At 39.9% G+C, this 13388-nt stretch overlaps 1 protein-coding gene across 1 annotated transcript in view; it reads left to right on the forward strand.

Annotated features, from left to right (window-relative positions):
* LOC126161902 (uncharacterized) overlaps positions 1–11841 on the forward strand; it is a 66084-nt gene extending 54243 nt beyond the window's left edge. Inside the window, exons 3-5 of the mRNA XM_049918062.1 lie at positions 326–517; positions 3696–3816; positions 11530–11841. Of these exons, the coding sequence (XP_049774019.1) occupies positions 326–517; positions 3696–3816; positions 11530–11781 (565 nt within the window). The 3' untranslated portion in view covers positions 11782–11841. The remainder of the gene's footprint in view (positions 1–325; positions 518–3695; positions 3817–11529) is intronic.
* Positions 11842–13388: the final 1547 nt, after the last annotated feature.

Consider the following 13388-nt stretch of genomic DNA (forward strand, 5'->3'; position numbering starts at 1 on the left):
GCAAACAAAACAAAATTTGACAAACTGTTTGATCGAATACTTCTGTGTTATAAAGCAGTTCAGTTATCAGTGTCAGTTTCAATAAAATCTATGCAACTGAACATTGTTTTATACGTCCTAAGTTTTGACATGATTATGGCAGTAGCCAAAATGTCATTACAAGTAAATATACATATGATCTAGAAAGCCTTATTTACAAAGAACTCCACAATAATTGTTATACTCATTCATTTTGCCTATTGATGAGCATATGGTTGAGTTAATTATGTCTGGCACTGGTAATGACTTATTGCTGTAATGTGAATGGCTTTTCTTTTTTTTTCAGACTGACAGGTGCTTTCGATAACGTGACAATAAATGGTCTCACGTCGTATGTCATCAACAGTGTAAACAATGACCTGGACAACCTGCAGGCCAACTTCTCAGTAGGTATCCCAGAGATCAACTTCGCAGGGCAGTACAATCTTGAAGGGTCAGCTGGAAGCATCGTTGGCCTCTACGGTGAAGGGCCTTTCACGTAAGTTCACCATCTTAGCACGCTACTGTGCTCTTTGTTTAGAGTAATGTACAACAGGTGTAGATTAAGGTACATATTTGGAGCAATTTTGCTCTGTTTTTAAAAATGAGGTTGAACAGAATACTGTGCATCTGAAACAGTCACTCTCAAAGTGGGCTTTGTTTGCTGAGCTGGTTCAAATGTTTTATTGCAACTTCCATCATGAATCTCTTCTGAAGATTCTGCATACACCATGTCCATTCTTTCATCAACAGTCTATTACCATGTTAGCTAAAACATAATTGTGAACAACGTGTAATGAAAAACATATACACTCACAGCTAACAGGTTTCAATCCATACTAGGGGTTAAGATCTTACTGTACTGGTTTATTAATGCAGCTTTATGCTTTCTTTTCATTTTATGCAAACATAATGTTATACCCACGGTTAGCCATAATGTACTACATGTTACTGCCCAGTAATATTTATATATATTACTGGGTATTAATATATGTTAAACTGGCATTTTGTCAACCACAGAACAAGTGAATAGGGAAATACAGGTATGACAAAAGGCTGAAAGAGGTTTTTGAGGGTGGTAGACGCCCTGTAACCAGACTTCATGGCTGACTGTTGAAGCATAGGCTTATCCTGTAACCACATTAAGTCTTCACATTGCAAATAAAGTATTAATACTTGAAATGGACTTTAGTTCTCTTTATCGACCACACCACACTATTACCATTTGCGAAGGGGTCATTTATCTGCACTTACAATACAAGAACATGGACAAGTTAGTTACTGAGGAGTACAGGCTGCCTACCTGCCAGGAAAAAATTTTGTCTGCTCTTTAAATAAACACGTGATTTCCGTACTGACAATGGGAATTAGTGCATAGACCAACAGATGTTTTTTTTTATTAATTTCTGCATGCTAATTACTAACATATCACATGGCACTGTTCCTAACAAGTGGAGTGTTCCAATTCCTACTGAAGGTAACTAGCAGCCTGCCTTCCTAAATGCCATTCATTAATTTCTAGTGGCTTATAATGGGTCATCGTACAAGGGGCATTCAATAAGTAATGCAACAAATTTTTTCCTTCATCAACTTCAGTTGAAAAAATGAGGAATTTGTGTGGGATATCACAGAATATTCCCACTTCAGCCCCTGTAGTTTTATGAAGTCCCAATAGATCGTGGCACAATATGTAGCCTTCAAAGTGGCATCTGTAATGGAGGTGCATTCCAGGCAGAGGCCTGTCATTGAGTTTCTTTTGGCAGAAAATCAGAGCGAGTCAGGTGAGGTATCTGTCATCATTGCAACAAGGTTGTGCAGAACTGTTGGATCTCCCGCATGTCAGCCAGTTGCATACGGCTGTGATTCTTGCAACATTGGAATGTGTGGACACTCTCATACAAGGGGATTGACAGATCACAATCAAACATCTTGCTGCTCTGTTGGACATCTCTGTTGGTAGTGCTGACACACTCGTCTACCAGTTGGGATACTCAAGGGCGTGTGCCAGCTGGGTTTCTAGTTGCCTTACAGAACGAAATAGAGCAGTGAAGGGCCATTTGTGCAGAACTGTTTGCATGTCACAAAGCTGATTGTGGCAAATTTTTGTCAAACATCGTCACAGGCACTGAAACGTAGATTTATCACTTCAAACTGGAAACAAAATGGTGATCCATGGAGTGGCACCATACCACCTGTCCTCAAAATAAAACGTTCGAAGCTACAGCCTCAGCCTGTAAAGTCATGCCAATGTTCGGACCCTCTCAGCCTGTAAAGTCATGGCGATGGTCCTCTGGAACTATGAAGGGGTTATTCTATTTGATGTCCTTCATCAGGATGCAATGATCAAAACTGAAGTGTATTTACAAGAGTTGTCCAAGAAGCAATGCACCACATTTTTTTCTCAGCCGAAAACAATGCTACGAATGCAACACATTACATATGTATTATTTGAAGTGACGGGAATGTGGGCATACAGCCTCTCCCAGTAAAGTGGCATAAGGCTGTCACATGGAATAGAAATTATGTTGAAAAATAGGGTTTTGTAGCCAAAGGAGTGGGGAGTAATGTGGTGTAGTGGAATCCTCAACAAAACCAACCTGCTTGCAGAAAAAAACTGTTGCATTACTTATTGAATGCCCCTTGTACAACACATTTTCAGTCACGACTTTTCTTGGGCTTCTACGGGCCTCAGAAATCAGTTTAATCCCTGTGTCAAAGTATGTTTGCTATGTAAGTGTCCTAGGGACTGAGCTCACTTGGGATCTTTCCTCTTCTGATACTCTTATAGAAGTAATGATTCTATGCAGTGAGCTTTTACAGCTGTCTGACATTTCAAAGATGACAATGATCAGCATTGCCAAAGGCTAGATAGTATTCTTTAACTGCTGTTCTTATGTGACATCCTACTTTTTTGTCTTTCTGAAAGCTTTTTGAAATACTTCCACATTGTCACTTACTAAAAAAAACATGTTTACAAAGTATTGTACCAGATATAGTTTGGACGAAAAACTTTCTTACAGACAGAACTCAACAGGTCTTCCTTAATAAGGACACACATGAAAGGAGTGTGGCATCATGTGTATCACAAAGCAAGTCTGATAGGACTGCTGCCATAACCAAAATACATAGTGAATATGCACAGCATTTTTAGAGATGGATCAGGAATGTCTGTGAACTGTATTGAGTTCATTTTGCTACCCCAATTAACATTGTATCGAAAAATGCATGGCACATGAAGACTGTTGGTCAGATCAAATCTGGACACAGTTCCTTATTTTTCACATATTCTGCCCAGTACAGAACATGTTTTAACTTATGTAGATGGCAACTTCACACAACTGCAGCTTGACATCCACTGCAAAATGTGTACTTGTTATGCGATCTTCTCTACCTCAAGATTTCCACTGTACCCCATATTTGCCTTTGCTTTTAGATCATCTTGTATGGGGAAACAGTCAGTGGAGATGTAAACCACAGCAGTACCAGTGATCAGATAATCAGACGTATCCCTCACTTGCAAAACAGGTATCAAAGAAAATGTTGAACAACGAAAATCCAGATCCTTTTAAAAAACCTGCACTTTGTGTTTTTGTAATATGTAACAGTTGTATATCCACTGTTCTGTCAATTTCTACTAAGTTAACACTGTTTCAATATCACCTGACTAATGTTTTCAGATTGCTGGTGCAGGATTTCCAAACATCTGGCACGGTGCACATTGGCACTGCAGATGGTTCCAGCAACTCTGCTGTATCAATCACAGCGATGGAAGTAAGCTTCTCTGTTGCAGTCTTCCGGGTAAGTCCTGAAGAACATCAACTATTTTTATACAGCAGAGAAGACTGCTACATTATGACTGCTCCTGTAATTCATGTAGTTCAATGGTTGCAGTTTCTCACATGCCCACATCTGTAAAAACGTATACTGAATCATAACACCTCTGTGATGGCATTGGTGAACTTGTCATTTAGCGCCATAAGACACTAATCACTAACCATCTCTGAGATGATAAACACAAAGGGTCGAACAGGTGGTGGAGCAGTCATAGTGTCAGCTTTTAGGTATTAAGCATGAGAGGGTAACAGGTGGAAGATGTCAAAGTTGATTATGACTCAGTTCCAAAGGTATCTTATGCTTTTTTTTTCTCTAATTCACCTTAAGACTGAAATGTCCCTCTTCTTTGGAGGGTCAAAGAAGAAGCTCGCAGTCATGATCCACATGAGCCAAATGACACATGTGTGATTCTGCTCTTGACATAATTACTCCACAGCCACTAAAGCAAACATTTATTAGGTGCTCATGGGTTTTCCTCCCCTATCATTACACCCATTAAATTGTTTTAATTAGGTTCACAAGCCTTGTTTTTACTAATTCAACCAATAATTTGAGTTCTGTTGGTACCAGCCCTCAGAAATCCCTCTTGTGATCATTGGATGGAGAGGTCAGAGATTGTTGTCATCAGTGCTTAACCACCGATTGGTGATCCTTCAGTTCACGTGATAGCATGTAAAAGGACAATAGTCTACATTACTTTTCATAGAAACAACTCAGATTATTCTCTCTCCCCAGATAAACTTATTCCCAAGGTACACTTATCGCAATAACAATGTTCCTGACCAAGTGCCTGTGTGACATGTGCCTCTCACAAGAAACCCCTTGGGTGCAAGGTCACAAGTTCAAATTTTTCCTCTTCAAATCCTGGTTGATAATAGCTGAAAACAATTTCCTTACTGAACTATGGAATAGGTTTGTTTATCTCATCTACAAATTTTTGGCCCAATTCCGCAGTTTGCTGTGCATCATCAAGTTAATGCTTTAAAATTTTGTTATCTTACATCTTCCAGTTCTTTAGCACTGTTTGAAGTTATGCAACCATCCACTGCCAGCACTGAAAGCATCGTAATCTATGTCATACACAATTTGCTGTGCATAATGTAGTAGGTCACTGTCATGGACATTCTGTAAATTGTATTGAGCATCCTTGAAACATGCAAACACCAGTTTTTGTAACAAGTGTGCATTGTCCTCCCTTCAATATCTGTAGATTTTCTTATGCACTACACAGTCGTATTAATGTGGACTTATTCAAAATTTGTTCATAACGATTTTTTTACTATGCTGCAGATGATTTTCCACATATACAGGGTGTTACAAAAAGGTACGGCCAAACTTTCAGGAAACATTCCTCACACACAAAGAAAGAAAATATGTTATGTGGACATGTGTCCAGAAACGCTTACTTTCCATGTTAGAGCTCATTTTATTACTTCTCTTCAAATCACATTAATCATGGAATGGAAACACACAGCAACAGAATGTACCAGCGTGACTTCAAACACTTCATTACAGGAAATGTTCAAAACGTCCTCCATTAGTGAGGATACATGCATCCACTCTCCGTTGCATGCAATCCCTGATGCGCTGATGCAGTCCTGGAGAATGACGTATTGTATCACAGCCGTCCACAATACGAGCACGAAGAGTCTCTACATTTGGTACCGGGGTTGCGTAGACAAGAGCTTTCAAATGCCCCCATAAATGAAAGTCAAGAGGGTTGAGGTCAGGAGAGCGTGGAGGCCATGGAATTGGTCCGCCTCTACCAATCCATCAATCACCGAATCTGTTGCTGAGAAGCGTACCAACACTTCGACTGAAATGTGCAGGAGCTCCATCGTGCATGAACCACATGTTGTGTCGTACTTGTAAAGCCACATGTTCTAGCAGCACAGGTAGAGTATCCCGTATGAAATCATGATAACGTGCTCCATTGAGCGTAGGTGGAAGAACAAACTAAAATGAGCTTTAACATGGAAATTAAGCGTTTCCGGACACATGTCCACATAACATCTTTTCTTTATTTGTGTGTGAGGAATGATTCCTGAAAGTTTGGCCGTACCTTTTTGTAACACCCTGTATAATTATGTTTAGTACCTGCTTCTTTGACAACAATGTCCTTTACTTCATTTCAGTGGCGACACAATTTGTGGCTTCCTGTTCAACAAGGATGATGGCCTACATGGCTTGACACCTGTTTCAGTATTACTTTAAATTGTTAAGCACATATCATCATTACTGTACTCCTCATGTACATTTTCTGCGCAGTTGAATATGTATGACACCACACATTCCACTGACTCATCTCGCAAAAATGGTATTATTTCACCTTAGACTTCTTTTTCACTCTGCAAAATTCCTTGAGTTCCATTCTGAAGAAAAGTCAACTTTGGCAAATGTTACTGTAGATACAATGCAATATTTGCTTTGTTTATTGTTGCCATTGCTCTGCTTTGTATCAACACTAGTAGCACTGTGGCACTGTTGCGAGTTACTCATTGAATACCGTATTTACTCGAATCTAAGGCGCACTCGAATCTAAGCCGCACCCGAAAAATGAGACTCGAAATCGAGGAAAAAAATTTTCCCGAATCTAAGCCGCACCTGAAATTTGAGGCTCGAAATTCAAGGGGAGAGAAAAGTTTCAGGCCGCACCTCCAAATCAAAACAAAGTTGGTCCATTGTAATACGAGACACAATTTAGGTCGAATGAATGACGATACAGCTACAGGAGTTTGGTTCGAGTCGTAAGCTTAACAGTTAAGTTTTACCAGGTAGCCATTGCTATACGTCAGGCGCTCCGTCCGTATTTATACGGGTACCCTTCCTTTTCACGTGCTTCGTCTGGTTTGAATCGATTGCTTATTTTGCTTTGATCTGATAAGTGCCGTTTTCTTTGTTATAGGTGTTAACGTCACTCTGAGCTGAAAATGCATTACTGTACTGTGTCATGCATTGTTTGTCTCATTCTGATAGTGCGTGTTTACGGCCTGTCGCTGCGCGCGGCATGGCTTGCTTTTATGCGCGCTACCTCCGCTTACAATTAAAAAAAAAGAAGAGAGAGGAATCGTCTCACTAGCGAAACAATGGCAAGAGACTGCTATTTGTTGTTACTTACACTGCTTTCTTTGATAATGATCAACAAGAACCAAATAATAGACTGCATATGATAGAAGATGTTCTGAACGAGAGTTAGGCGAAAATTTTTCTCCGTTTGAAAATCTTTGCGGCCGCTTCTCTAGTACGTCAAATTCTGCACAGGAATTAGTCATCTTAGATTTAAAAATCTAATCAGTTGCCGTGCTTAATTTCTGACTGTATCACTATTAGGCATAAGAAAAATACGAATGTACACGATACGTATATTCTTCCGCGTTTGCTGTTGTCTCACCCTAGTTTCGTAGTTTATTAGGCAGATAGGATTTAAATGAAATAGCAGCAAACACGAAAGAATACGTGGCATAATGTTTACATTCATATTATTCTTATGGTGAAGAGAATACTGCATGTGATTCACATTTCGTCAGGTTCCTATTAGCAACCACCTCTTCTCACAGGTAGTAAAAAATTCAACACGTAGAGTTGGCCATATTGACAAACATCCCAAACAGTCTGGCCAGTCGGATTTTCGTAGTACATTGAAATTATGCTACATTCGAAGATGAACAATACGGAATTTGTATTTACTTCGTTGGATAATGTACGAAAATGCAGTGGTCGAAACTCGGGGCGGAGAAAAAAGCTCGTCTTCCACTTTTTTTTTTAATTTATTTACTGACGCAGAGATTTTGGCGCCAGTATTTATCTCTGTGCCTACAAAGCATCCCCTTGTAGCGCTACATATATTCGACGGCAGAAGTTAGTTGTGGCGGCACCTACCAACATTTTTCAGAACTTCCGCTTGCTTTGCACTCGATTCTAAGCCGCAGGCGGTTTTTTGGATTACAAAAACCGGAAAAAAAGTGCGGCTTAGATTCGAGTAAATACGGTAAGCAGTTCAACTGTGCTCCATAGCTTCATGCTGTGCTCACTATTTTATACCTCCAGTCCCACCCCCTGTTGCTATCAGTTGCCAATATTGTGGCTGCACAGCAGACATCATTTGGAGTGCTGAATGCTGTAAACATCATTGGCCTGTTTGCAACCTCACACTCCAGGGGATCCTTGCCAATTTTGAGACTTCCTATTTTCAAGCATCTTTCTCACTACATATACTGTCATGAATAAAGCTACTGGAACTGAACTGTTTATAAGTAATACTGAGTTTATTATATCTCTGATCCATCAAAATGCACCCTACATCAATCTAAAAACTAACTTAGTTACATCAGCACACACACTACTTGTACTTTCATGCAAGTTAGCAAGTTCCCCACACAGCTGCTCTAAACAAAAGCATACTGATTCGTGTGACACAAGTTTACTCAAAATGAATACTTAATGACACTATTTGTGACAGACGGGATGCAGCCCAACTCATACATACTCACACGATGATGTCACTCTAGAGACTGCTTACTGATGTGGCACCCCCACACCATCTTTGCTCATCCATCCAGCAGAGACGGGTAAAGGTAAGATTTGACATGGAGCAGCAGTATTGATAACTGTTCCCTTACAGGACTGATGACAGCTTTACCTTTCATCAAGTTAGTTTCTTCCATCAGACTTCCACAGCTAAAAGTGCTCATATAAGTCTACCACCAGACGTTTCTTGCAGTTATGCTAAAATATCAACACTCTTCTGATGTCTGTTCCACATTAGCTGCCCACAACAACAAATGAAACCACTAATTTCTGAGCAACCACACACTTTTGTCTCTGAATTCATGACTCCAGAACAAATTCCTACAACTAGAATGGGTTACCTTTGGAGACCTGCAAGTCTGATTCACATACTTACTTAAGCTCATGGGCTGGCTGATCACGTGATGTGACAGTAGCACTCTTAGCGCATAAAATCATAACTGTGGCATCCGTGACATTAATGTTTTTAGGACAACACCCTGACATGAATGGCACCTCTTTCCCAACACACCATGCCAACAAATTATGCTTCAAAACTCATGTTTTTGAGAGTACTTTCATTTTATGCTCACCCACCTTCAGATGTTCATATTTATTTACTTGTTGTTCCTTTAATTACAACATTTTACAATAGGTCTCTTAAAAAGTTCCATTGCAAAATTATGCAATGTTGTTGGCACAGAAAAGATGTTTATGACATCTGCAGGTGGGGTGCCAAGGATCATGAAATCTAATTGTTGAAAAATGAACACCTGTAAAACAACCGGTTGCAGGTAATTCATTATAAATTATCTTCAGTCTCAACAGTTGCGATGTCTAACATGTCCACAATGGGCGTGAATTATTTACTAACGTTAATACAAGAAAGAATATCAAAACAAAATATGGCAATGAGATAGGCCATCCCAATTAACAAACAATTAGCAGTAACATTGTGATTTCTGACCACAGGAAGGTAACTGGAAGTTTTGACATTTAATGTGTTAATAACCATAAACACTATTGAAAAACATTTTTAAATACTTATCCAAAAATGCTTTTGATGATTGTTCTCACAGGTGTGGGTCTTTCTGTAACACTAAAAAAATTATGCCATCATCTCTTTGCTCATTTTAAAAAGTTTATAAGTCTAAACTGCTTGAACTTAACTTATATTTGCTGCAGCTTATGGAAACCAAACTGGAAAAATTCAAAGAACGGAATGGAAAGACCTGAAAATGCATCACAGGCCTTGCTTTCCCACGCATTTTTCCAAGGTCTGAACTGAAATCAAATCATGGGCTGGATCCAGCCTGAAGGCCACTGGTTGCACACCCATGGTTTAAAATGAAGCCGTTTAGTCAATAAGCACTGCAATTACAGTGTGATTAGCTTTTGCCTCCAAAGTGAACTTTCCTATCAATGCTGCTGCTACTTATACTAGTTAGAAATGTCTGTGTTGTGTTGCAGGTGTGGATCCATGGGTGGGAGGGGGGGTCAAGACTCTGCCCCCTTCCCAAACAACAAATTTTTTAGCTAACTTTTGGAGAATGCAGCACCTAGAGAACTAAGAATCTCAAAAATGACAAGGAATTCTAAAAAATTACAAGCTTCATTTAATACAAGGTACTTTTCAGTTGAATTCCTAAGGGTTAGCCTACATGAATTGGTTTGTGACCCCACTGGGAGTAGGAAATATTCCAGCCAGGAAAATTTCACAAACTAATCTCCAGTATTTATATGGGATCAACAGATAACTTGCAGTCCTGTACATGTGACTCTAGTGTATATCACGATGCTACAATTAGTTTCAGCATAAACAATCATCTCCCTCTGCTCCACCTAAAGAAAGAGCAAATAGAACAGTTAATAAATGGTATGACAAAAAATGCCCTTAACCATGTACATGAAAGTGTTTTACACAGTACTCCATTAAAATTGCAACACTTGGTAGGATAACCAACAACAAAATTTTATTTCTCATGCACATACAGTATAGTGCTGTGCTAAGAACAAACAGTTTAATTTTGTAAGTGATTTGGGAGTATACAGAAGTCAGCTGAGCTAGAATCACAAATAGAAGCATTTCATTCCATGCTGCTTCAACTCTATCCCAGAGTTCATCAATCATAGTGGCAGGTGAGTTAGTCTCTCGGCAATCTGTGACCAGATGTTTGCAGTGGGTGAGCGATCTGGACAATGTGTTGGTCAGGCCAACAAATGAACACCCTTTGTATTGAAGCCTGTCACAACATCAAAAGCAACATCCAGTCTGCATAATCTTGTTGAAGGATAATGCCATGGAGGCTTCAAAATTGGGCATAGCCAGCAGGCTCAACACATCAGAAATGTAACAGCTGCTGTCCAAATTACTGGATGTGCAAACCACAGGTGATTGTGTTGTGCACTCAGTGATACCCCCCACCATCATCACGAGCAGACCTCATATCACTATGATGAATGCAGTCTGGCAATGTTTGATGTCCTCAGAGCCTCTGCACAAGGATATGTTGTATGGGATGCTCTATGCAGAACTTGGAATTGTCAGAAAAGACAGTGTAGTACCACTCCTGTGTCTAGTATCATCGCTGGGTGCACTTCTGTTGATGTGCCTCTCTCTGACTTATCTAGCTGTACATTAAGCCCTTATCCTGACAGAAGGTACATGATATGGTCGTACAATCTTACATGGATGATTGAGCAATGTTATCGTTCTCTCATTGATCGGTGCCCCTGAAACCTTTTATAGGGTTAAGTACAGCCTTCCTGAACCCATCATATGATGGCTGTGAGACCCCAAGCAATGCGAGTAGTAATGTTGCAGGGCAATAAACTAAACTACAGTCTTGATGAGCCACGATCCTAGCACCATCAGATTCATTAGCATGCTGGCAGACATTTTTCCTTCTTACATCTGGAATTACACAATCTTCTCACAAACAACTTTTAAATGTAACACCTGGATGAGAAACCTGCTCCATAATCTTTCCTTACAAGTAGAATATAGATGGCATTGCTCTCACTTACTTTGTGCAGTTACACTGAAATGCTAATGATTTGCATATCCAAGTATGTAGCATACTTCATGCCATTTTGACAAGCTTTGTTTCTCAGTGTACACATAGTAAGAAGAGGGAAGGACATGTCTTATGTGTGTATTTTGGTATGCAGGTGAATTTTGAAAACCTGAATGGTGGCGGTTTGATGGGTGATCTGCTCAACGAGCTCATCAGCGACCTGGCACCAGAGTTCATCGCACTGAACCAGGAGCAGCTGGGCGATCTGGTGGAGCAGATCGTGCGTGACCTGGTCAACCCCTACCTGGGCACGTGCACGCTGCAGGAGCTGCTCGACTTCCTGGGCTATGAGGGCCGCAGAACGCCCAGGGCCGACTCCACCTGCATCCTCTACCAGCTACCCTAGTCACCTCCATTTTTATTGTACATATGCTAAGAAAGAATAAACATTTCATTTACCAAATCATTCAACTTTTCTTCTTTTTTTGTTCATTTGATTCTCTTAGTTGCTAACTAATAGAGACTCTAACACCGAAGCTACTACATCCACAAGGGATAGTCAGAAAGGTTAATTATCACCTTGAAAAAGTTGTGCAACAACTATGAAACTTGATGCTGCTATTAGTCCTTCTCTATACTCACCTTTCAATGTTACATATTTTTCTCAATGACAGCTGACTTGCCAGATACCTTGGTTATAGATGCAATATTTTGATCATTCAGGAAACCTTGACAATTACCTTCTCACCATTTTGGAAATGCATGCCATGCAGTGGTTTTTTCCCCCAAGTAAAGAGGAAGAAGTTAGTACCCAAGAAAAGAAAAAAGAGTTAGTGGGTTACAGGCCAAGAGAACTGAGTGTGGGTCAAAATTTGGTAACATGTATGACTGTCTCCAGTGCAGAACGAACTGGAGTGTTGTCATGGAATAAATACAGCCCCTTGGAGAGCTTCCCTCGATACTTCATATTGACTTTACCAGTAACCTCATCAGAAGATTTCAGTAGTATGCTCCTCTCATGGTTTCACCCTTACCAGCATAATTTATTAGCACCACACCATGACAGTAACAAAAAAAGTTGTCTGATGACAGTTGAGCCTCCAATGTTGAATTCACATCCATGTTCCTTTGTCTTGGGGCCATTGTGGTACACACAGCACTTGTTCATGGTATATAGGTGATTCAAGAATCAATCCGTATTGATCTGATACATCTACATTTCTTCTGCGGCTTAGCAGGTTTTTGGGAAGGATGTGAGCTGTCACTCAAAATTTCATGCAAAATGTTGAGAACAGATCCATCGTTGGTTTACATTTTTCCACTATTACCTCGGTAACACAATTTTCATATTTTCCACTATCATCTCAACAGTGATACGCCAGTCTTCAAACAACAGGGCTTCCACTTCTCTTATGATTCATGGTTCTTCATGGAGAGGTGGTCTACCCGTTTTTTTGAGCACAGTGGAAGTGTCTGTATCACCGATCCACTGTGTTATATGATGGTGCCTAGTTGCCACACACTTCCACCATCTCAGCATGGATTGTTGCAGAAGTTTCCCCTTCAAATGCAGAAAACATATTACTGTACAATATTCCACTTCATCAATGGGCTGCACCAATTTGTTCAAGCTCCCCTGATTGTGTGGTGTGGCACTATAGCCCACAGATTTCATTGTGTACCATGACTGCAGTGATGTATCTGTAATCAAACAAAAACTACATTAATTAATTTTAGTTTTTTAGGTGATAATTAAACCTTTATGACTACTCCTCATACACTGCTTTCCAGAGAAAAATAACAAACGTTGCAATAATTTGGGAAACTAAAGCAATTAACACAAAAGTTAAGCACAATGCTGGTGCAGTAGTGCTGCACAAAAATATTGTATGCAAACCAGGAGCACAACTATCTGCTTACTTTCAACGTACTGTAAAGAAAAGCCATTTTAAGATAGAACAAGGCCCATAGCACTGATGAAATTCAGGGCCCATATTCAATAGTACATACTCA

This window comes from Schistocerca cancellata, chromosome 2 (assembly GCF_023864275.1).
Source record: "Schistocerca cancellata isolate TAMUIC-IGC-003103 chromosome 2, iqSchCanc2.1, whole genome shotgun sequence".
In the NCBI taxonomy this organism is placed as follows: Eukaryota; Metazoa; Arthropoda; class Insecta; order Orthoptera; family Acrididae; genus Schistocerca; species Schistocerca cancellata.